At 46.1% G+C, this 21,436-nt stretch overlaps 1 protein-coding gene across 1 annotated transcript in view; it reads right to left on the bottom strand.

Moving 5' to 3' along the window:
* Dock2 (dedicator of cytokinesis 2) overlaps window positions 1–21,436 on the bottom strand; it is a 469,609-nt gene that overhangs the window by 41,071 nt on the left and 407,102 nt on the right. The window contains exons 33-35 of the mRNA XM_045152647.1: window positions 17,650–17,798; window positions 9,065–9,150; window positions 1,462–1,618 (exon numbers count right to left, since the gene is read on the bottom strand). Of these exons, the coding sequence (XP_045008582.1) occupies window positions 1,462–1,618; window positions 9,065–9,150; window positions 17,650–17,798 (392 nt within the window). The remainder of the gene's footprint in view (window positions 1–1,461; window positions 1,619–9,064; window positions 9,151–17,649; window positions 17,799–21,436) is intronic.

Below are 21,436 nucleotides of genomic sequence, written 5' to 3'. Positions count from 1 at the left end.
GGGGGGCATTATTTTAGTTTGTGTTAATTTTGTTTTATTTCACTATGTAGCCTTACTACGTAGCCCAGGCTGGTGGAAAACTCATGATCCTTCTGTCTTGGACTCCTGAGTGCTGGGATTACAGGCCACCAAGCACGAGTCTTAGGGACCTTTTTAGACTGGTAACTTCCCTGGGCTCAACCACTTGAGATTCTAATCCTGTGACATTTTATAACGAGTCCTTGCAGATTCTGAACCAGGGTGTACCAGTTGGGTCCAAGAGTCACAATGGGTCAAGCCCAGGTGTAACACAAGGCCCCCATGTGTTCCTGAAACTCAGAGAAGAGCAGGTGATGTGCTCCGTGACACACAGGAACGCCGCTCTCCTGAGAGCAGCCCCTACCCACCCCCTCTCTGAGGACAGGCTTGAGCCACACATAACTGGCAGGTCTCTCCTGCGTTTTCTCACTGATCCTGGTCTGGCTGATGACTTTCTTCCACTAGCATCTGACTCTCCTAGGGGCAAAACTGCTTAGTTCCTGGAAAACCCCTCCACATGCTCTTTATGAAAATTGGGCCTTGGTGGCGTTATTAGCACTGAAGTTCTTTATGCTGTAGTCAGGATTTTTAAAGTCCCCTTAGCATTCTGCAAAATCAATGGCAATATCTAAGCTGTTAAAAAAAAAAAAAAAAAGCAGTGGGCAGGGGAAGCCACATGACAGAGCTGGAGGACAGGATTTGTGTTTCCAGAGCAGTCGGAATGCTAATGGAGGGTGTGTGTGTGTGTGTGTGTGTGTGTGTGTGTGTGTGTGTGTGTGTATGCGCACGTGTTGGATGTTGCCTGGACTTTGCTCACACCAAGCTATTTTAAGGTTCCAGACACAGTGAGTAGAACACACGGTGACTACTGTTGACTAAATTGTAAGACCCTGCCGGAGGCCCTTTGGAAGCTCATGTCATATGGGTTTGCAGTGAACTGCTCTTACTGATCAGATCCCTAGTAATCTTTAGTAATCTTCTGTACGTTTTCATTAGTAGTGTTAATCCCTTCTGCACAGGGAAATAGACGAGCACCTACTGAGAATTTCACCATGACCCCGGACTACACAATCCAATGAGCCTGTGGGCTCTCCTTTCTCCAGCTGACAGACAAGCCAATGCGACTTCAGCACCTCTACTAGCTATGGCAGGTAGGATGAGGATGCAGGGGCCAGTGATGCATCTCAGACACTCATCCACTTAGCCTGCTATAGTTCTTTATTTTCCCTTCTGTTGGATGTGTTGAGCGCTTAAAGGGATCTTCTTATTTCCTACATCCTATGTAAGGCAGTTGAGGCACAGAAAGGCCTGTAGACACAGAGCACAAATGCAGAGCAGAGATTCAGCCACATTTACGTTCCTCTGGTTGCCACATCAGCACCATTTCCCTCCCAGGCTTAGACATAGGCCCAGCCCAGATGGTGGGGACCCCCACTCACGTACCAGCAGGTTCACCGTGCAGCTCATGCGGTTGTCTTTGCTCTCATCAGTCATCACGCCTCGGTAATCCAGCAGCTTCTCCAGCAGCCCTTTGACCAGGCTCACGAAGTTCTCCACTGACTTGGCAATGGCCGAATGCTCCACAGTGCATTCCATCAATCTGCGGGCACGGAGGGGCTGATGAGCTCGTGCCGACACAGATGGGGTGCAAGGCAAGAGGCCAATGAATCCACGCTCCCTGGTTCCGCGTTGCCTTGTTTTTCCTAACTCGTGCATTCATCTACCTGTCTCGCACAGTGAGTATTATGCTATCTGAATAGGAAAAAAATGAATAAATAAAACTGAAAATTTCCCAATGTGGACAATTGTAGGGGAAATGGTTACATTTATAGTCACACTGGGAATATAGTAGGATAACTTGTTTGGATAATAGTTTTCACTGTATCTGGTGATATTTTAAATGTACATGTCCTCTGACCCCACAACTCTACTTTAGGGAATCTATCCTATGGAAATACTCCCAGAGGTGTGTTTATGAATTGAATCTAAAAGTGAAATAGTTGGAGCCAACTGTAGTGTCCATGAAATAGAAAAAAATGGCTAAATACTAGCTGAGAACACAGCTTAGTTAGTTAAGTTGGTTGCCACATAAACTTGATTAGTTCCCCAGAATCCATGTAAAAGTGCCATGTGTGGATGTATGTACCTGTAATTTCGGTGCTAAGGAGATGCAGGCAGAAAGCTGCCTAACGACCCAGGTTCATACATAAAGTCAGGTGTACCAAGTGGCACAGCCATCTGGAGTACTCTGCAGTGGCTAGAGAACCTGGTGCACCCCCTTCTCTCTCTCCTCTTTGTGTCTCTCTGCTTGAAAATAAATAAATTATATATATATATATATATATATATATATATATATATATATATATATAAATAAATTTAAAAGCTCTATAAGTTATCTTTAGGTGAAACATTGGTCTCCAGACAGCTGTATTTTATATTTATCTGTTTATGTGTGGCATGCATCCATGTATCCACATTTGCAGTGTGTGTGGGCACACTTGTGAGCGAGTGAACATGAGGGTCAGAGGATAGCCCCAGGTGTCCTTTCTCAAGTAAACCTGGAGCTCAGGAATCCTCTTGTCTCCACCTCCCCAGCCGTGGGACTACAGGCTGGTGTCACCATGCTTGGCATTTTTACATTGGTTCTAGGGACTGTACTCAGGTCCTCATGTTTGCAAGGTAAACACGTTACCTGCTGAGCTGCTGCTCCAGCCCCACTTTTATTTTCTTATTTAACTAATTGGTACAGAGCTTACACTGTTATTCTTAGCATCATAAAATCACGAGCTCCTTTAATCTTCCATCACAGTCTAATGAGATGGGACTCTCATGGACAGATAAATGAAGGTATGATGAGGTCACCTAGCTTGCTCAAGGTCACACGGTTGGTAAATCTCAGCAGTCTGGTAACAGCCTCTATATCTCAACCACCTGGCACTGTGTGTGTGTGTGTGTGTGTGTGTGTGTGTGTGCATGTACACACGTGTGGATCCAAAGTGGCACATGGCATATGGTCAGGAAGTCCAAATACCAGAGATTTAATTGTACTTGCTTCTATGGTGAGCAGTAGAGAAGGAAAAGACTTGGTATTTTGTTTAAATATAGATATATTGATTTTAAAACCATAACATTCTTTATAACATTAATATTTTAAGTTTTAAAAAATCATTTATTTATTTATTTAAGAGAGAGAGAGACAAGCAAATAGAAAGAGAGAGAGAATGGGTGTGCCAGGGTCTCTAGCCACTGCAAACAAATGTCAGATGCTTGCACCACATTGTACATCTGGCATAACATGGAGAGAGAGAGAGAGAGAGAGAGAGAGAGAGGGAGAGAACGGGCACGCCAAGGCTTCTAGCCACTGCAAACGAACTCCAGATACATGTGCCACCTTGTGCATCTGGCTTATGTGGGTCCTGTGGAATTGAACCAAGTTCCTTTGGCTTTGCACTCAAGCACCTAAACTACTAAACCATCTCTCCAGTCCTTGGTTCTGTAGATTTTGCAGACTATCTTAACCGCTGAGCCATCTCCCCAGCCTTATTTTAAGTTTTGAATAAAGAACAAGAAAAAAAAGCCCTGTGTCATTCCTTAAGTGTCTATTAGCAACCATACATTATGCTAGGCATAGCGTGGAGGGGAAAGAGACACCAATTCGCAAACAGCCATGCTTGTCCTCGTGCAGTCTACAGAAGACAGAGAGGTAGGTTAAAACTATGGTGAATTCCATCTTGTAATCACTAGTGCTCTGCTTCTCCCTTAAGAAATTCTCACAATGATTCTGACAAATGGGAAGTATTATTCTCCATTTACAGATGAGAAGATTGAGGCCAAGAAGAGTTAAAGGACTTTCTGGTGCCACCCCGATAGAGGATTTAGGTGGTGACCTTGGAAATCAAGCCAACGGTTGTTCAATCTGGGGAGGTATTCCCACAGATACCACAACACATTCTTAGGTAGGTAAGTGTCACCCAGGCTTTGGGAATTGTCATTGAGGCCATTGTCCTATGTCAGTGCAAGTCCCAAGAGTTCCTGGGATGGGAAAGCAGAGAAAAGTAAAGACCTTAGAGGGTCATTTCCTGTCTGGAGCCACACTGGGTTGCAAGGAGGCAGTGTCTCAAACTGTGATCCGATCAGACATATCGATCACCCCCCACCCCCGGCCCTCCTGGGAAGAATCTGTTCTGGGCTCTCAACCAGAGATGCAAATGTCTCTGGGATTTACACCTCTCTGGCTCAGCCACAGCTGTGCCTGCTCCTCTGGGACAACCACTTTCATCGCCATTCCTCTCCACAGTGACAATGAAGCCACACTTCTTCCCTGTGCTCAGTGTGGGATGTCAGGCCAAAGGCATGGCTGAGCCCGAGTTATGCCGGAACAAGCATTCTTAGCCATGCTGCATGCCAGCATGCCCAGGGAGCTCCCACAGTGCCAAAATCCTGCCTTGACCTTGCCTTGGAACCTATGGAGGACCAGGTATCCCCACTTTGTTTTGAAGCTCTCTGGGAGACTCCAGTGTGCAGCCACCACTGGGGCCCATTGGTGTCATCTATTCCGTGACTTTCAGGGTCCTTGGCCTCACGTCTGCACAGTCCTAATAGGTGCTGACTCACCAGTCTAGGCTGGGACCTGACTAACTGCACTGCTAACTAGCACCTGGATGATGTGAACGCAAGTCCAGGCAAGGGTTTAGAGAAGCATGGCCTTAGCTTTCTCAGTGTCTCTGTCCTTTAGGCATGAGGCAGGATCGCTGCCAGCAGAGTTGAGGATGAGTGAGAGGAATGGTTAGAAATCACCCACCCGTCTAGTTACTCAGCATGTACTATTCCGAAAGTACTGATTCAGGGGATACTGAGGCTACAGGAGGAGTAGGGTTTTCCCAAGGTCACCCAACTGCAAACACGCAGGGGAAACACAAGATAAAAACTAAGCACAGTATACCATGGCACCATTCTTTATGATGCACTCCCTGCCTTCGAACACTGTGCTAAGCCTGATTCAGTGCTTATAGTGTCCAGTACTCAAAACTCCCTTTCAGCAGCCATTATAACCTTCCAAATCGTATGTGAGGCATGAGGTCTCTGGGTGGGGTTCTGAAGGTGCCCCCACCAAGATCTCTCAGCTATCTCCTTTGAGTCCCACAGCAGAGCACAGGTGCCAATAAGAAGAAGAAAAAAAAAAAAAAAAACATGGGAGGGGCTGTGAAATTTAACCCAGGTTGTATTCCCAAGTACCCACATGAAGCCAGATGCACAGAGTGGCGCATACACCTGGAATGCATTGGCAAGGGCTGGAGGTCCTGGTGCACCCACTGTTTCTGCCTGTCTCTCTTCTTTCTATCTCTCTCAGCTTGCAAATAAATATGTAAAAATATTTTCAAACAAATCCAGCTGGGAATGGTGGCACACACCTTTAATCCCAGTATACCACAGGCAGAAGTAGGAGAATTGCTATGAGTTTGAGGCCAGCCTGTGACTACAGAGTGAGTGCCAGGTTAGCCTGGGCTTCAGTAAGACCCTACTTTGAAAAAACTCAAAAATAAAATAAAAAAGAAGAAGAAGATGGGGAGGAGGAGAAAGAGAAAGAAGGAGGAAAAGCTGTAGGAATCATGAGGCCATAGAGGTGATTCTTCCCTCTATGGGAGGAGAGTTGCCAACATTGCCTTCTGCTAGAGCCACAGTCTCTGGGCTGGAAGGAGCTCGTGTCTACCTGGGAATTGGTGAATACTCAGCATGGGGGGGGGGGGTTCTTAGAAGGCAGGAAGCAGTGCATCACCCACTCTCAGTGCTCAGTGAGAACTGGACTTTCTCCCATCCCTTTACAAACACGTGGACCCTCTTGTATGATAGCTTCTCTTCCTACTGAACTGATTTAGGTAGGATCCAGGTCCCAGAAATACAGGTCCCTTAGTCTTCCAGTGTCCTTACAACTTCTAGAATTGTTCCCAGGCCTAGAATACAGGCAACTGTGGAATTCACGTTAATTTGTGGAATGATGAGAGTGAACTCTGGGAAGAACTCTGAGAGGAGGAAGACTGGGTGCTGCATAAGCTTGTAAAACTTGCACACAAAGGGATGTGGAGACTGAGGTCCCGCCTCTCTTCATGCCCCAGTCTCGTGCAGTGATGCTAGACTATAAATGCCACAGGAAATGAAGCCCTGTTCTAGCCACAAAAGCACCCCCGGACTTCTACACCCTGTGCTCACGGGACTGATGTGCCTAGAGGGGGCCCCAGGCCAGCTCAGCCTTGAATGGAGAGCTAAGAGAGAGGCCGCAGGAAAGACGGGAAGACTCAGCTCCCAGTGACCACCTTGTTGTCCGCTTGCATAGCAATAATAATAGAAGCTAATACATCTGCACTACCTACTTGTTATCAGAAACGGTGCTAAGAAAATAAAACTAAGGAGCCAAGAAAAAAGAAATAAAGAAAGCATTTTACAGAACTTCCCATTCAGTCTCAACAAGAACTTGTAAGAGTTGGGCAATATATTTCCTTTCCCTTTATAGGTAAGGAGAACGAGGCTCAGAGAGGGTATAGGAAGGAGGAGGACTCTGGTCCTGGTCATTCTGCGGTGACCCCGACTCCCCAGGTTGGGCATGATTAGTTCTGTGTAAAAATCATTCACAGCTGCATCTTGGGAGGAAAATAATGAGCTCTCTTTAATTTCCGATCTCTAAGGACTCCTTTGATAATCACTCGGAAGGATTTTGTGAACCCCGCTGGTAGTCTGCAGGCCGCAGCAGAGCCCCATCCGCTTACAGAAATAGAAATGGCTGCCTGTTCATGGTGCTGCTTCTGGTCAATATTCAGATGTTTTTCCCTTCTCTGAACTCTAAGATTAAACACTGATTTCTGCCTGTGGAGAATCACTGTTGACGTTCACCAGAGAGACAAGTAGTGCAGTTCTCCTTCCAGCCCACCTGGCGTGCAGTTTTGGTGTTTGAGGAGGCTATGTCCAGAGCTGGCTGAACCCTCGCTTCCATTGTTCCCCTGGGCCCTGTCCAGTTGGTCACGGTGGGAAGTCAGAGCGAAGCCTTTGTTAAGAAAGCCAATATTCAGAAAGGATGGGGGGAAAGAGTCCCAAACCACAGCCATATGGGAGCATCAGCCAATATAGAGTAGGGATACTGGGATGCCTGGCCTGCATGTCCTTGGCCTTGGGAGACTGCCTCTGGGGCAGGGGCAATGGCCAGGCTGCCAGAGATGGAAACTGGGAGCCCAGCCGAGAGCTAGAGAAGCACACTTATTAAGCATTACCTGCTGTGCGTCAGATGCTTCCTGATTACCCAGGCTTCAAAATAACCACAGGGGCTTATTGTCCCCACTTTAGAAAGGGGGATACTGAGGCCAGAGGAGGAGTGGTGTTTGCTCAAGGTCACACAGCTGAAAAGCAGTGGCAGCTGGGGTTCAAAAGGCCTGCCTTTTCCCAAAGAGGCACGCATGGCCAGTAAGCATCAGAAAGTCACCCAGTGTAATGGCTGTTGCAGGAACACAAAAATCAAAGTCACTGCACTGTCACAGGACTGACACAACACACAAGTTAACTACAGGGTGGAAGGGGTTGGAACCGTCCTTGCTGAAAGTGGGGATAGGATATGGAGATACACTTGAAAAACAGCCTAAATGTTCCTCCAAATGTTGAGTATGTCTATACTGACACTGCTCTATGACCCTGTGATTCCTCTTTAATTCAAAGTAGCACCAATCCTAGTAGATAATGAACATGGAGTGTGTGTGTGTGTGTGTGTGTGTGTATGGCCAGAAACCTAAAGGGTCCAGGGTTTCTATTTTAATCAATTAATTAATTAATGAGAGAGAGAGAGAAAGAGAGAGAGAGAGAGAGAGAGAGAGAGAGAGAGAGAATGGGCACTCCAGGGCCTCTAGCCACCACAAATGAATTCCAAATGCATGCACCACTTTGTGCACCTGGCTTTACATGGGTCCTGGAGAATTAAACGTGGGCCATCAGGCATTAGAAGCAAATACCTTTAACTGATTAGCCATCTTGCCAGCCCTCTTTTTTTTTTTTGTATTTTAACTTTATTTCAGAGAGAGAGAAAGGAGAGGAGAGGGGTGGAGAGAGAGAGAGAGAGAGAGAGAGAGAGAGAGAGAGAGAGAGAATGAATATGGGCATGGCAAGAATTTTTGCTACTGCAAATGAACGCCAGACACATGCACCAATTTGTACATCTGGATTTACATTAGTATTAGGGAATTGAACCCAGATCAGCAGGTTTTGCAAGCGAGTGCCTTTAACCACCGAGAAATCACCCCAGCCCCTAGGGTTTCTTTTGAAGAATAATGAAAGTGTTCTAAGATTAGCTGTGATGTGCTTAGCTTGTAAATATATATATATATATATATATATATATATATATATATATATATATATATATATATATATATATGGACCATTAAACAGCACTGTCTGGGTAGATTGTATGGCATGTGAATTATGTCGCAATGTTTGTAAAAACAAAAGTATCCTGACTCCAAGTATAGTAGTATTGGGAACTCTCCCCTGCCCAGTGCCTCCTCCAGGCATGAACACTGAGTCTGACAGACAAATTTTGGGGCAGGCTACTCCTTGGTACCAGCTCATCCTAGCATCCTCAGACAATGTACTTATTTCCCCAAGTTTCAAGATCCACCCTGCAAAATGGGTATTCAAGAAAGGAAGCACACCAGAGGCAGCGTGGCGGAGTTGTAATAGTGCACTGCGTGCACAGAGTGAGTGAATGTTGGTATTCATCAAATCTGTCACAAAGTTAAAAGGGGAAAAAATGGCTGCAATGACTTCACACTTAAAACATCAACATTTTGGCATTGGCAGGCTCTTTCTCTCTTTCCAGAACCAAAGCTTTCTATCTGACCCTTTCCATCAATGGGGGTGGGGGGGTGGGGAGGGAACCCAGCCATTTCAGAGAGCAATGTGAGGGTTCTTCCAAAACAAATGGAGTTGCTTTAGTACCACGAGCCTCTACAAGTCTCCCAGGGACGCTGGGGCTCTGAGCCCTCCACCCTTGGCCGGCAGCACTTACATGGACTCCAGCAGCTGCATGTACTGCTCATCTCCTCGGCCCCCTTCCACTTCATGGTCCAACTTGAGGATGATCTCATTTTCAAACTGAAGACACAGACGAAAATGAACAACAATACCATTAGAGGGCTAAGTACTGCAGTTAGTCGACTCGCTGTTCGGACCATATAGCTTTAGGTAGCATCTATGACATCCTAGACTTAGCAATTGAATATGGGAATGAAACACAGAACAGGAGTCTGCTCATTTTTGGAAGGAATTTTTGGAGGGATTAAGAGGTGTTGAGTATAGGAGAAGAGAGATGGGGAAGGAGGTGGGGCACTGTTTCATTTGAGCTTGTTTTTTAAGGTTAAGCAATAATTTTAAGGAAGGATGAAAAGGAAAGGGAGTTCTAAGCATGTAGGAAGGCACAGAGGTGGCGGCAGGCGCATGCATCTCCAGGCTATAGCATATTTTCATGGTCCTGTGATCACACTAGCCTCCTAATCTCAGTCCATGGTGCTCAGGAGGGCTAGTCACACCTCCTTCATGTCAAATGTGGATATCCAGCACAGACCCAGCTCTTAATCAGTATATCCTAACACTCACATCCCAGGACTGATATCAAGGCCCAGGCTGATCCAGTGAGAGTCTAACCTTAGCTTTTTTGCAATTCCTGGCAACAAGATCTTTCTGCTCAACTGGAAGACAGACTTCTCTAAACCCGAGGCTGCTGAAGATGACTATAGTGAAAGCCTTCCTGAGAAGCCTACCACCACAGGGGAAAGCACAGAGGAGGCTGGAGAGAGGCTGAGGCCAGGTGCTATGTTGAGTCCTTGGTTTCAGTCTTATGTGAGGCTTCCCATTTGTATGAGGTGATATATGTGTATATACACAATATAGATACACATTATATATATATTATTCATACATATATATACATGTTGACATTCTCTCTCTCTCTCTCTATACACACACACACACACACACACACACACACACACACACACACACATTTATATTTGCCAGTTTAAATTGGAGTTTTGTTCTCTGCAACCAAAAATTTGTTGGAAAATACAAGATATGAAGCAAATGGACTCATAAGAGGTCAAACTGGCGACAGTGGCAGTAGTAAAAGATCAGACGAGATGAGTGACCAGAAATCAAAGCATGTGTTGTGGTTCTTCCAAATCTCATTGTACTAAAGACAAAGACCGTCAATGTGAAGACACACTTCACTCAACGGGGTCCATGGCTTATCTGCCATATTGTCTTGAAGGTCGTACTGTGTAAGACTGTAATTTGAGGCAGGTGGCACTGCTTTCATACCATGCTCAGAATGCATCCAAGCATGCAAGTCACCTCTCCTTCAGATGTTGGCACCCCCAGTGGTAAGGAGGTCTTTGGCCAAGGCTATTGAGATCAAGACAGGCTTCCAGGATACATGACCTCCCAATGCCATGCCACCAACCTTTCCTCTCCACATCCAGTCTTCATGAGAAGTGGAGGTTGAGCCACGGTTGACTGCAGTTATTCATGACGCATGATAATCAACCATCCCTGGCCTGGCATAGCCCCCGGTAAGTGTCTGTTGTTACTACAGAGGAAGTATGGGTTGCCTGAAGCTGAAGGTAAAGGATGAAGACCTTTGGGCAAGCTCCTTCCGGGGCATAAGCGATGGAGTCCTGTTACATCAGAATCTTTAGGAGACAGATTGAAAGGCAGGGACCAAATTCACTCTTCTTCTAGATGCACATCTCATTGGATGTCACTGTTCCTTCAATTCTATGTGCTGAGGGCTAACAAGAAGCACCAGAATGGGCTGGAGAGATGGCTTAGATGTTAAGGCACCTGCCTGAGAAGCCTACGGACCTAGGTTCGACTCTCCAGAACCCAAGTAAGCTAGAATCACAAGGTGGCACATGTGTCTGGAGTTCGTTTGCAGTGGCTAGAGGCCCTGGAATGCCCTCATTCATTACCTCTCTAATAAATAAATAAATAAATAAATAAATACTTTTAAAGCTGGTGTGGTGGCACACACCTTTAATCCCAGCACTCGGGAATCAGATGTAGGAGGATTTCTCTGAGTTTGAGGGCACCCTGAGAGGCCATAATGAATTCCAGGTCAGCCTGGGCTAGAGTGAGACCCTGTCTTGAAAAAAAAAAAAAAAAAAAAACCCAAAATATTAAAAGTCTTTAAAAAAGAAGTACCCGAAAACTTGTGCCAACACAGTCTACATGTAAATGAATTTTCTGTGAGCTTCCAGAATGAAGGAAGACTTATTGAGAGATAAAAATGGAAGTATGCATAAGGTTGTGATAAATATGAAAGGCAGGGCAGAGCAGGTGGGTGAAATGAGCAAAGCTGAGGAGGAAGGAATGTGCAGTAAAAGGAGGAGAGCAGCTCAGCTGGGGCAGAGATGTCAAGAAAGGACAAAGGAAGAAAGCAAGAACAGAAACTTGGGTTGGGCCTGTCTGGTGGAGGCTTGGTTGCCCAGTCATCTAAGGAATCATGCTCCTTATAGGATACATCTTGGCAAGTCTTTTTGTGCTAATTATTATTCATTGATATCAGGGACTGGGGAATAGGATACTAAAGGATGTCTTCTGTATCAAGCCTAGAATAAAAAGAAAAGAAACCCAGGGTCTATAAAAACAGGCTCTGTATGGGCTGGAGAGATGGTTTAGTAGTTAAGGCACTTGCCTGAAAAGCCAAAGGTCCCAGGTTCTATTCCCCAGGACCCATGTAAGCCAGATGCCCAAGGTGGTGCATACATCTAGAGTTTGTTTTCAGTGGCTGAAGGTCCTGGCTCACCCATTCTCTCTCTCTTTCTTTCTCTCTGCCTCTTTCTCTCTCAAATAAATAAAATATTAAAAAGCAGCCTCTGCAATTGGGCTGTTAGGGTTTAGATCTGAAATCCAACAAAGGCTCCAGTGTTGAATGTTGGCTCCCCAGATGGTGGTGCTATTTTGGGAGGCTGAGGGACACACAGAGGTGGGCCCTGGCTGGTGGAAGTAGGTCAGTAGGGATGGAACTGTGAAGGTCATACTGGGCCATTCGCTCCTGTTATCCTCTCTCTCTGCTTCCAGAACCGCTGTGATATGTATGCACAGTCTCTACTGTGGGATCACTGTCATAACCTGAGCTGCCCCTAACATTCTTCCCTAGTCATGGGGGACTAAAACCCCCTGAAACCATGAGCCAAAATTAATGTTTCCAGCCTTCAAAGTTATTTCTGGGGCTGGAAAGATGGCTTAGCGGTTAAGTGCTAGCCTGTGAAGCCTAAGGACCCCGGTTCGAGGCTCTATTCCCCAGGACCCACATTAACCAGATGCACAAGAGGGCGCACACATCTGGAGTTCATTTGCAGTGGCTGGAGGCCCTGGCACACCCATTCTCTCTCTCTCTCTCTCTCTCTCTCTCTCTCTCTCTCTCTCTCTCTGTCGCTCTCAAATAAATAAATTAAAATAAACAAAAATTGTTTCTAGCAGGCATTCTGGTAACCATGCAACAAAAGTAACCAATACACAGGCTGTCTGATGCCCGAGGCTGCTCCATTCCCTCTGCCATACTGGAAGAACTATCAGGTCTTTCTAACGCCCAGCATCACGGTTTAGAACACAGGCTGGGAAGTAGTATCTATAAAACACAGTAAGACAGAAAATATTTTAGGCTCTGGGGCAAGATGGTGTCTGTCACAAACTGCTTGCCTCTGTCACACAAAAGCAGCTGCAGATGGAACAGAAGCAAATTGGCTGTCATCCCTGTGTTCCTACACCGCATAATTCACCAAACAGGTGACAACATGTCTGTGGTCTGCAGGCTGTGGTTCTTTGACCTCTCATTCACACAGTGGGTATTCTAGCTGCACCAACATCCTGGCATCTCTGTGAGGCACGGAGGAGGGTTATGCATAAAGTGCTAGAGATGCGTATTAGCTCACGTGCACTGAGAGAGCTCGACTTATTATCACTGCTAACGTTAACTGTTGTTGCTGCCGAGTGCTACTAGAAAGTAGCTCTAGGGAGAAAAGCCAGCATTGCTTCTTGTCTGAGTGGCTCACTGAGAAGTGCTGGCACCATTCCTCCTTTGGAGAGGAGAAGTAGACGGGGGTAAATAAGCAGTTGTCTCAGGGTCACAAAAGAGCCTGCCAGGAGAGAAATTGTAGGGTGCCAGGGAAGGAGCAGAACCAGATGATGGCACACAGCGTCTGAGCCCTTCCGAGTGGGTTGGAAAGTTAAGGTCCCTGACATGCTCAGAGCTGCCTGTGACCACAGGCTTTGGAATTAAGAGACCCAGCTGAGTCCTGCTTTGACATCTTTATTTAACTGTGAGATGGTGAGCAAGTCTGCAAATCTTTCTGATGCTCAGCTTTTTATCTATTAAATACGGATTGAGAATTGTGCCTACTTCACAGTGGCACCACGGGAAATTAACAGGAAATAATGTGTCAAAAGCAAACCGGCGTGCTCAGGACATATAGACAGTAAGTGTTGGCAGTGACCACCATAATACTGTCATTGTGTCACTGCCGTCAGCAATATCATCATGATCTCATTTACTGACTACAGCAGTCAAGAGAGACGGACAGTGTCCTCATCCCGCTAATGTGGAAACTGAAAGGAAGGACCTGTGTCTTGGGTTTGGAAGGATCACTGAACTTGAGCTAAAGCAGACTCAAGAGTCCAGCCCAGGAAGCTTTCTTCAGACATTCTCTGCCATATCCCCGTGACAAGCTTGGTCGCCCCCACTGTCATGCAGAAGTGAGGATGCCATGACGCTCTTCCGATGACTACTTTCCATCCTCATCAGTTCTTCACACCGCCCCTGCATGTTAAGGAATCTCTATACCCTCCTTTTACAGAAATCAGATTACACGGAAGACCAAGGTGAGTCTTGAGGACTAATCAAAAAGAAGACCTGAAGAAGGGGCCTCCTCTTCTAGCATATGAGGCTTCCCCCTGTATGTCTGTCTACTATATAGCATCTTTATTAAAATTAATTATTACTTCAGAGAGAGAGAGAGAAAGAGAGGCAGATAGAGAGAGAATGAGCATGCCAGGGTCCCCAGCCACTGCAAACTCCAGACACATGCACCACCTTGTGCATCTGGCTTATGTGGGTACTGGGGAATCGAACTTGGGTCCTCAGGCTCTGCAGGCCAGCACGTGAGCTGCTAAGCCATCTCTCCAGTCCTGCTATAAAGCATCTTTATCATTCATAATCTCGTTCAGTAGAGTGTTTACAGATAGGAGTCCCACCCTACCAAAGCATGGCCACCAATAGCTCTTCCTTACATGGTTGGTGCTGACTTTGATGGGGACAGGGCAGCTGTGGTGTTACATGCCTGAATGTCAGAGGGATAACAAGAATAAAAGCTGTCTGTCTCTCTCTGTGTGTGTCTTCTTTTGGCTGTCATGTGGTGGGCAGAGGCAGGATTGGGCTGGGGGGAACTGAAGAACATCATACTGTGTAAGGGTGACCCGTGGGAACCAGTTCCGCTTTTTATTACCTGGTCTCTAATTGTTCCAGTGCATTTGCACCAAGAGCTGAGGTAGCCTGCACTTGCGTGACCCTCATTATGCTGAAGAAAGTGAGGACCGGTCACTCAGCTTAGAAGCAGTGGGTCTCTGACTGCAAAGCACCAAAAGCACTCAGGACACGCATATGGATTTAATTTCATCTCTCCTACATTATGATCTAAAGTTTAGGGGTGTCCAACCCATATCTTACAGCCCAGAAGTTGTGAGAGCATACATACGTTAGGCTGCATGGCATAATATTGTCAACTACAAATTTCACGTTTGAGAATCACACAATCAATGTCCAAATAAAATCTTGTGATTTTAAGTAAGGCTATGACTTTGCACTGAACCACATTTATACCTGCCCTGGGCTGCATGTATTTGACACCCCTGAATCCGCAGCCATTTGCACTAGTTGAATTACCAACCGATTCCATGGCAAGATTCAGTCTCAGTAGAAACCTCAACACTGACCTGTCCAGCCAGTAATCTACCCAACCATGATTGATCTCCTGCTGATTTCAAGCTCTGGGCTAAGTGCTTCTACCAAAGGATACCTGTCCTTCTGAAAGGGACACCCTATTTGGGATCTCCTGCTTTCTAAGGGCTCATCCCATATGACCAACTGAGACACAGCCCTGTTCCCTAATATTCACCACAGCTGATTCCTGTACCCAAGGGCCCCTACTACTTCCCCAACAATATTATCCAGGGAGTATATTCCCTCTTCCCAGTGAACTGACCTGAAAGGCAGCTGGTCTACCTATCCTACGGAACCTCTCAAGTAGTTCTTGGTATCTCCCAACTTCTGAAACCAAGCTCCTCATACTTCCTTGGCTCTTGTGCCTTGGGCTACATGCCAAAAGCAAAATTACAAAAAAATCATTTAGTGGAATGTTCTTCTCTGTGCTGAGGCTCTTTGTCTGAAATATGACAGGGACGGGGACTAAATGCCTGCACTTAGTGTCTTACATTCATGTTATGCACTTGACAGGTACTGGGGATTCAGGGCTGATAGCAAGCTTTGGCCTGCATGTACCTGAAGTGTAGCGTGGAGACAATGCCCGTACAAACAGGTCATCTTGCTGGAGGAGGGCTGTGACTGTAGTACAAGGGCAGGACACAGGGCCTCAGCACTTCCTGGCCACACCAGCCCCGGTGTAGCCAATCCAAACCCCCTGTTGTTCACATCCCCAACTGGGATGGTGTATATTGACTGTCAACTTGACAGGGGCCTAGAGCCACCTGTGAGGGATTTCATAGATTAGGTTAGTCTTTGTGCAGGGCTGTGAGGGATTATCTTGATTAGTTTACTTGAAGTAGGAAGACCCGCCTTAGCTGTGAGCAGCATCGTTCCATGGATGGTGGGTCTTGGACTGTACAAAAAGGAAAGAGCTGGCTGAGCAACTGTATTTGTAGCTCTCTGTTCCCTCGTTGTGGTGCCTGTGACCACATGCTGCAAGTTACTGCCCTATGCCTTTCCCTCAATGATGGGCCAGAACATGGAGCTAAAGCCAACCTCTTCTAATCTGATATTTTGTCAGAATGAACACATCCACCAAGGGGCTCATTAAGTATACCAAGGAAGGACATCCAGTCCTAAGCAAAGACAGAGCCCCTGAGAAAGTCTGAGATAATGGGTTTTCCCAAATTGGAGACATTGTCCTATGGGATTTATGTCTTGGCCTAGAGGAAGAGGCAGAACAATCTGGTCCTAGGGGGTTCACAGAGTTACTAAATAGAAAGAAGACTGCTCAGAGGCATCTTCCTCTCCAGACCTCAGAGCCCTTAGCCTGCTTGTCTCTGTTTAGCCCATGATAACCCTTGAACCAATCTTGGTCTCTCCACATGAACTGAGGGCTCCAAGAAGTGGCATAGCTTCCTCTAAAATGAAAACGCTGAGGCTCTCTTTAGCAAAGAAAGCAAAGGGCTCACAGAAGAAGGGCTAGTAAGCAGGACTTTTGCAAGAAGACCGAACTAAGCCAGAGGGCCTGGCATGAACTGGGAGCAAAGGCCCCTGTCTCATTTTCCCCTTGGCTCCGCTAGCTTCTCAGGAAACCTGAGTTGTAGAAAGGGAGCTCCGTTGCCTTCCTGACAGACTTCCAGTCCTCCCCTCCACTGTCACTCCATGATACACCAAGGCCAGTTTGCACATGAAGCCTCCTGCATTCCCCACCCCACATCTGGGGCTTTATTTTGGGTTCTGCCTATCAGGGCTTGGGTCCTGACTATCCCCTTGACAAGGGACACATTCCACAGTTATTTGCTCTGAGCCTAAAGCCACATACCAGGACCTGCTCCTCTCCCACCAAGCACGACAGCTGGTTTTCACACAGGCACCTGCCCCATTAGGCAACTTGATTGTCCTGTCTCTTTTGATAATGGAGTCACAAAGAAAAGCAATTGGACGATATGCCTGTGATGAGGTCTCAATCGAAACAATCACCAGAGCTTGTTTCTTTTGGGAACACTGCTTATCATTAGGTCAGAGGGTGTTGCCTCCTACCTAAGGCATCAGCCAGCCTTAGGCGCTAATCCGAGAGGATTTATGAATCTTTTATCCCAGGTGCATCTTTGGGTGTCCCTGGGCTTCGTGTATTTGCTCTTTTCTTAACAGATTTCAAATCCCCTTCAGGCATGCACTCCGGGCAGTCCCCTTCTGGAAATGGGATGCCCACCTCACAGGATTGGTCGGGTTTTCTTCTAGATACTGGAGATTTTCAAAGCCACCCCGAAGATGAAGAATCACCAAACGTGGGGATAAGAAGGAGATGTCAAGAAGGGAGGGGCTTGGAACACACCTTCATGGAGCCATAAACTCAGAAAGTAGGCTTTCTTTCCTCTTAAGACCAAGTAGACACACAGCAAGAAAGTGTGTTTTTATCTTGGCCCCAGGCAGAAACGTGTGATAGAATACAGACCAAATCCGATCTGCCAGCTCGTTCTGGGTACATGAATAAATGTCCCCTTCCTGCCATGGAGCCTCTGAACGAAGCTCAGGCAGATGGAACGAGGATATCATTATGGGAACTGGGCTGGGGATTAGGGATGCTGGCATGAGTTTCCGGCCTCATTTTTTACCTTTTTGAAATCCCCACTCCTTTGATATTCACACAGCATCATGTCGAAGAAGATTGGTATGGTGGCTTTCCGGAGCTCAGCCTCAGGTATAAGTGTCATCTCTAATATAGGTCCCACCATGCCTGGGATGAAACAGATTTTGTTCTGGCCTGCAAGAGAAGAGAGACATGGGCACATAGAACAGTCCTGTGTTCATAGGTATTTCTCATGAAAGCTGAGGAGAGGAAGGGGAAAGCAAAGACGACCAGCTAATACTTATATAGCTGTTTACCATGAGCCAGGCAGACTGGAACACTTTACATAGATAAGCTGCTGTGAGAGGTGCAGGCATTATCCCAAACAAGCCCCGATGTTACGAGGGCTAATAGCACCGGTGCAGTGTCACCTGCATTACCGCCTCTGCAGACGCAGCCCTGATTGAAACTGTTAGTGACGGTGGCGTGCAGGGATGTCTGGAATTACACCTTTCTGTATCACACACCGTGTTTCTGAGGACTGGAGCAAGCGCTGCCAATGGCTTCATGAAGAAAAGCAAAACTTGTTGCTAAGGATCTTCTAGAATAGAGTGGCTAGGGAGCAGTGCTAAAACTCTGTGGGCAGATGTACTATGGCCTCTAGTGCTTGCCTTGCTTCAAGGCCTTCCTTGCTGTCAAATTTTAGCCACGCTGACCTGGCTCCAGGGCCTCAAAGCCAACCTCGCTTCCTTCCCACCTTTACTTGAGGATGCGTCCCGTCTCCCCAGCATCTCTCCTGCATTATCACCTCAATGCCTTCCATCTGAGCTCATCTACTTGCTCCTTGGGAAGAGGAGCCCCTGGCGCACCCATCACACCTCTCCATAGGCCAGAGACCTGCTCTGTCTCCTTCAGCTCTGCTTTCTCGCCTGACTTCGAAATGCCTTTGCCTACAGAATCATTTGGTTGACGCCCGTGCTCTCCACTGAGAGCAGATGCCCAGCCTGTTCCCACCATTGCTACCGGTGGTACTAAGCACAGGGAAGACCAGAAGCCCAATCAGCATCTGCCACACCGGAGAAGTAACTTTGTGTAGCTCCACACTCGCTACCTACGTGACTTGGACATGCTATCTCTTAAAGATGCGGAGCAAAATCTATCCGTCGGAATGCATGTCTACGTGCACTTTGCATAGTGTCAGACAGAATCGGAACCTGGTGGCCAAGCAACTGGGGCCAGTGACTCTGGAACTGGACTGCCTACACTTACAAACTGATCTATCGGCCCGCTATGCAATGTGGAATGACTTTACCTCACAGATGGAGGCCTCAGTGTCCTCATCAGGAACTTAGAGCAATAATAGTGTTCATGTCACAGGACTTTGTGAGCCAGGCCAGTGTCTGGCATGGGGCACACTACACTTAGCATTGCCATTGTGCATTGGGTCAGAAAGAACCATGGGCTGAGCTGAGTGTATGCCTCAGGACACGTTCATCAGAGATGAAAGAGATGAGAAATAAAGGGGGGGGATTTGGGAATGGTATGGATTCACCAGGGAGTGACATACTCCAGTGACCCCTTCTTGCTGTTGATGCCACTTATGTGTAACCATGTAAAAGCTGCTTCTCTTTCCTCCTGAGCAAACAGCCCCAGGAGCCTACTTGGTTTCCCCCACTGTGTGGGTGAACCCAGGAGCTCCTTACCTGGGGCAGAGGGCTTGTGAGGGAGCAGAAACTCAGGTGTCTGGGTGTGCAGCCCAGCATGGCTCCTTTTGATTAAAGTGGAAAGACAAGGAGCGGAGAGGAAATATGGGGGAAAATGAATTTTTCATTCATCCTAAATGAGGCTTAATGGTGGATCATTTACCAAAAATCCAGGTTTCTTTTAAAAAAAAAAAAAAAGCCTTCATTTAAGGAATAGCTTTGGCTGTGAGAATTAAATGCTGAAACCAGACAGAGTTGAGTGAAATATAAAGATACTTTTTCTGGGATATTGGCCCCATTTTGATTACACTTGAACCTCAAATCTTTGCATTGGCCCCAGTAGTAAAAAAGAAAAAAGAAAGAAAGAAAAAATCTTTCTTTTTGCCAGGTTTCTAGAAATTGTTAATCTAGGTTTCTGATTTTGTCCTTCAGTCATTCTCAAACCACACTGGGGCTTTAAATTCAAAGTCGAGTATAATAATAGATAGGAGGTAAATGGGAAACTGGCAGATAAGCCACCATGGAATGGGGAAAGTGCTTTGCAACAAAGGCCTGTGGAAGACTGGAGGGCATCAGCAGTGATAAGGAGCTATTTAAAATGGTTTAAAATAAAAGGTGAACATGCCATAAACCAGGGATTTTTCAGATACTTTTGACCTGCTTCCTTGGTAGCTCAGTAGTCTGTTGAAGAGATACTTGACAACGTGGGGGGAAAGGAGAAAGAGAAATGATGTTCTTTAAATACAGTATGATTGCATTTGTAAATGCTGCTCTCTTAAGGAATATCATTCATATGTACATATATATGAATATAGATATAATGATTTTTTGTGTAAATAACCAAATGTATGCATGAATTTGAACATTTTTTAGACATAGACACAAACACATGTGAACATATTTGTAGCTAATTGAATATAAACTCCTTTGGACAAAAATATTCTCATTCAAGAAACACACCTGCTGCTATGTGTGGTGAAGAAATAGCAATGAAAGAAATTGGTTTGAGGGTCTTCCTGATAAGGACACCAAATATCACTGGGAAACAGAAAAGTAGAAAGCGATTTTAAAGTGCCAGTGAGGCACAGGTCAGCCCTAGATGTGGATGATGGGGCACTAGGAGGGGACCAGAGAGCAGAATGAGCCTGGGCGTGAGGCACGAAGGAAATCCCATGCTTATTTGTGCAATAAAACCACCCATCATTCCTCTCAGACGACTGAAGATTCAACTTGAGTCTGATCCTACTGGGAATGTGAACAAGTAAGGAAAGAAAGAAATCCTTATGAACCTGACTGAGAAGGATCCTCGGCCAGTCCCTTAACCTTTGAGGCTGATACACACAGAAGAAGTGACTACATGATTCACTGACTTGAAAAAATTCTAGGGCGAGTTATGACCTCTTGGATTTCAGAGTCCATCAACTCTCTTGGTGCTTCAGGAATAAGCTGGGCTGTCCACAATAGAACAAGTCACTCAGTTCAAAGGGAGAAGATAAAGAGCACGGTTCCTTGTTCTGTCTTCAGCTTGGAAAAACTCCATCCTGGCAATGTGGGGTGATGTCCAGCTCCACTTCCCCCCAGACCCTCTGAACCTCTGAATCTGAAACCCTATTACTCCATGGATACATGGCACTCTACTGGTAATTCAACCTCCCAGGACTTCTCAAATATCATCTATAAATAGACATGTTTCCCTGGTAAAATAGTTGAACAGATTACCAAAGGGAATGGAAATACAGGACATCATAAGTGTCAGGCCCATTATGAAGCTGCCGGTTATGATGACAAACGTGGTGTAGTATGCTTTGAGTGTAGAACTATACCAGGTACTGGAGAAAAGCAATGAGACATGACAATTCAGTCCAACCTCATGACAATATAGCTGAACTTTTCAGAGAGCTCTGTAGGCTGGTTGGTTTTTTTAATGCATTTTTACACCAGAGTTGACCTGTGAGTAAAAGACAGGATGGATTTGCCTTCTCAACTATGACCTTCATGAGCTCCCATATTCTCCTATTGTCCTCACAGATTCTCGAGAAGCATCATGTTGATAGTCATCTTGGGATCGAGCTCTGCAAGCCCATTTGGCCTGATGTCCCTCTTTATAACTTGTCTCGTGCCTCTCTCCTG

The sequence above is a fragment of the Jaculus jaculus genome, chromosome 6 (genome assembly GCF_020740685.1).
Source record: "Jaculus jaculus isolate mJacJac1 chromosome 6, mJacJac1.mat.Y.cur, whole genome shotgun sequence".
In the NCBI taxonomy this organism is placed as follows: domain Eukaryota; kingdom Metazoa; phylum Chordata; class Mammalia; order Rodentia; family Dipodidae; genus Jaculus; species Jaculus jaculus.
This window is presented reverse-complemented; position numbering and strand designations above follow the sequence as displayed.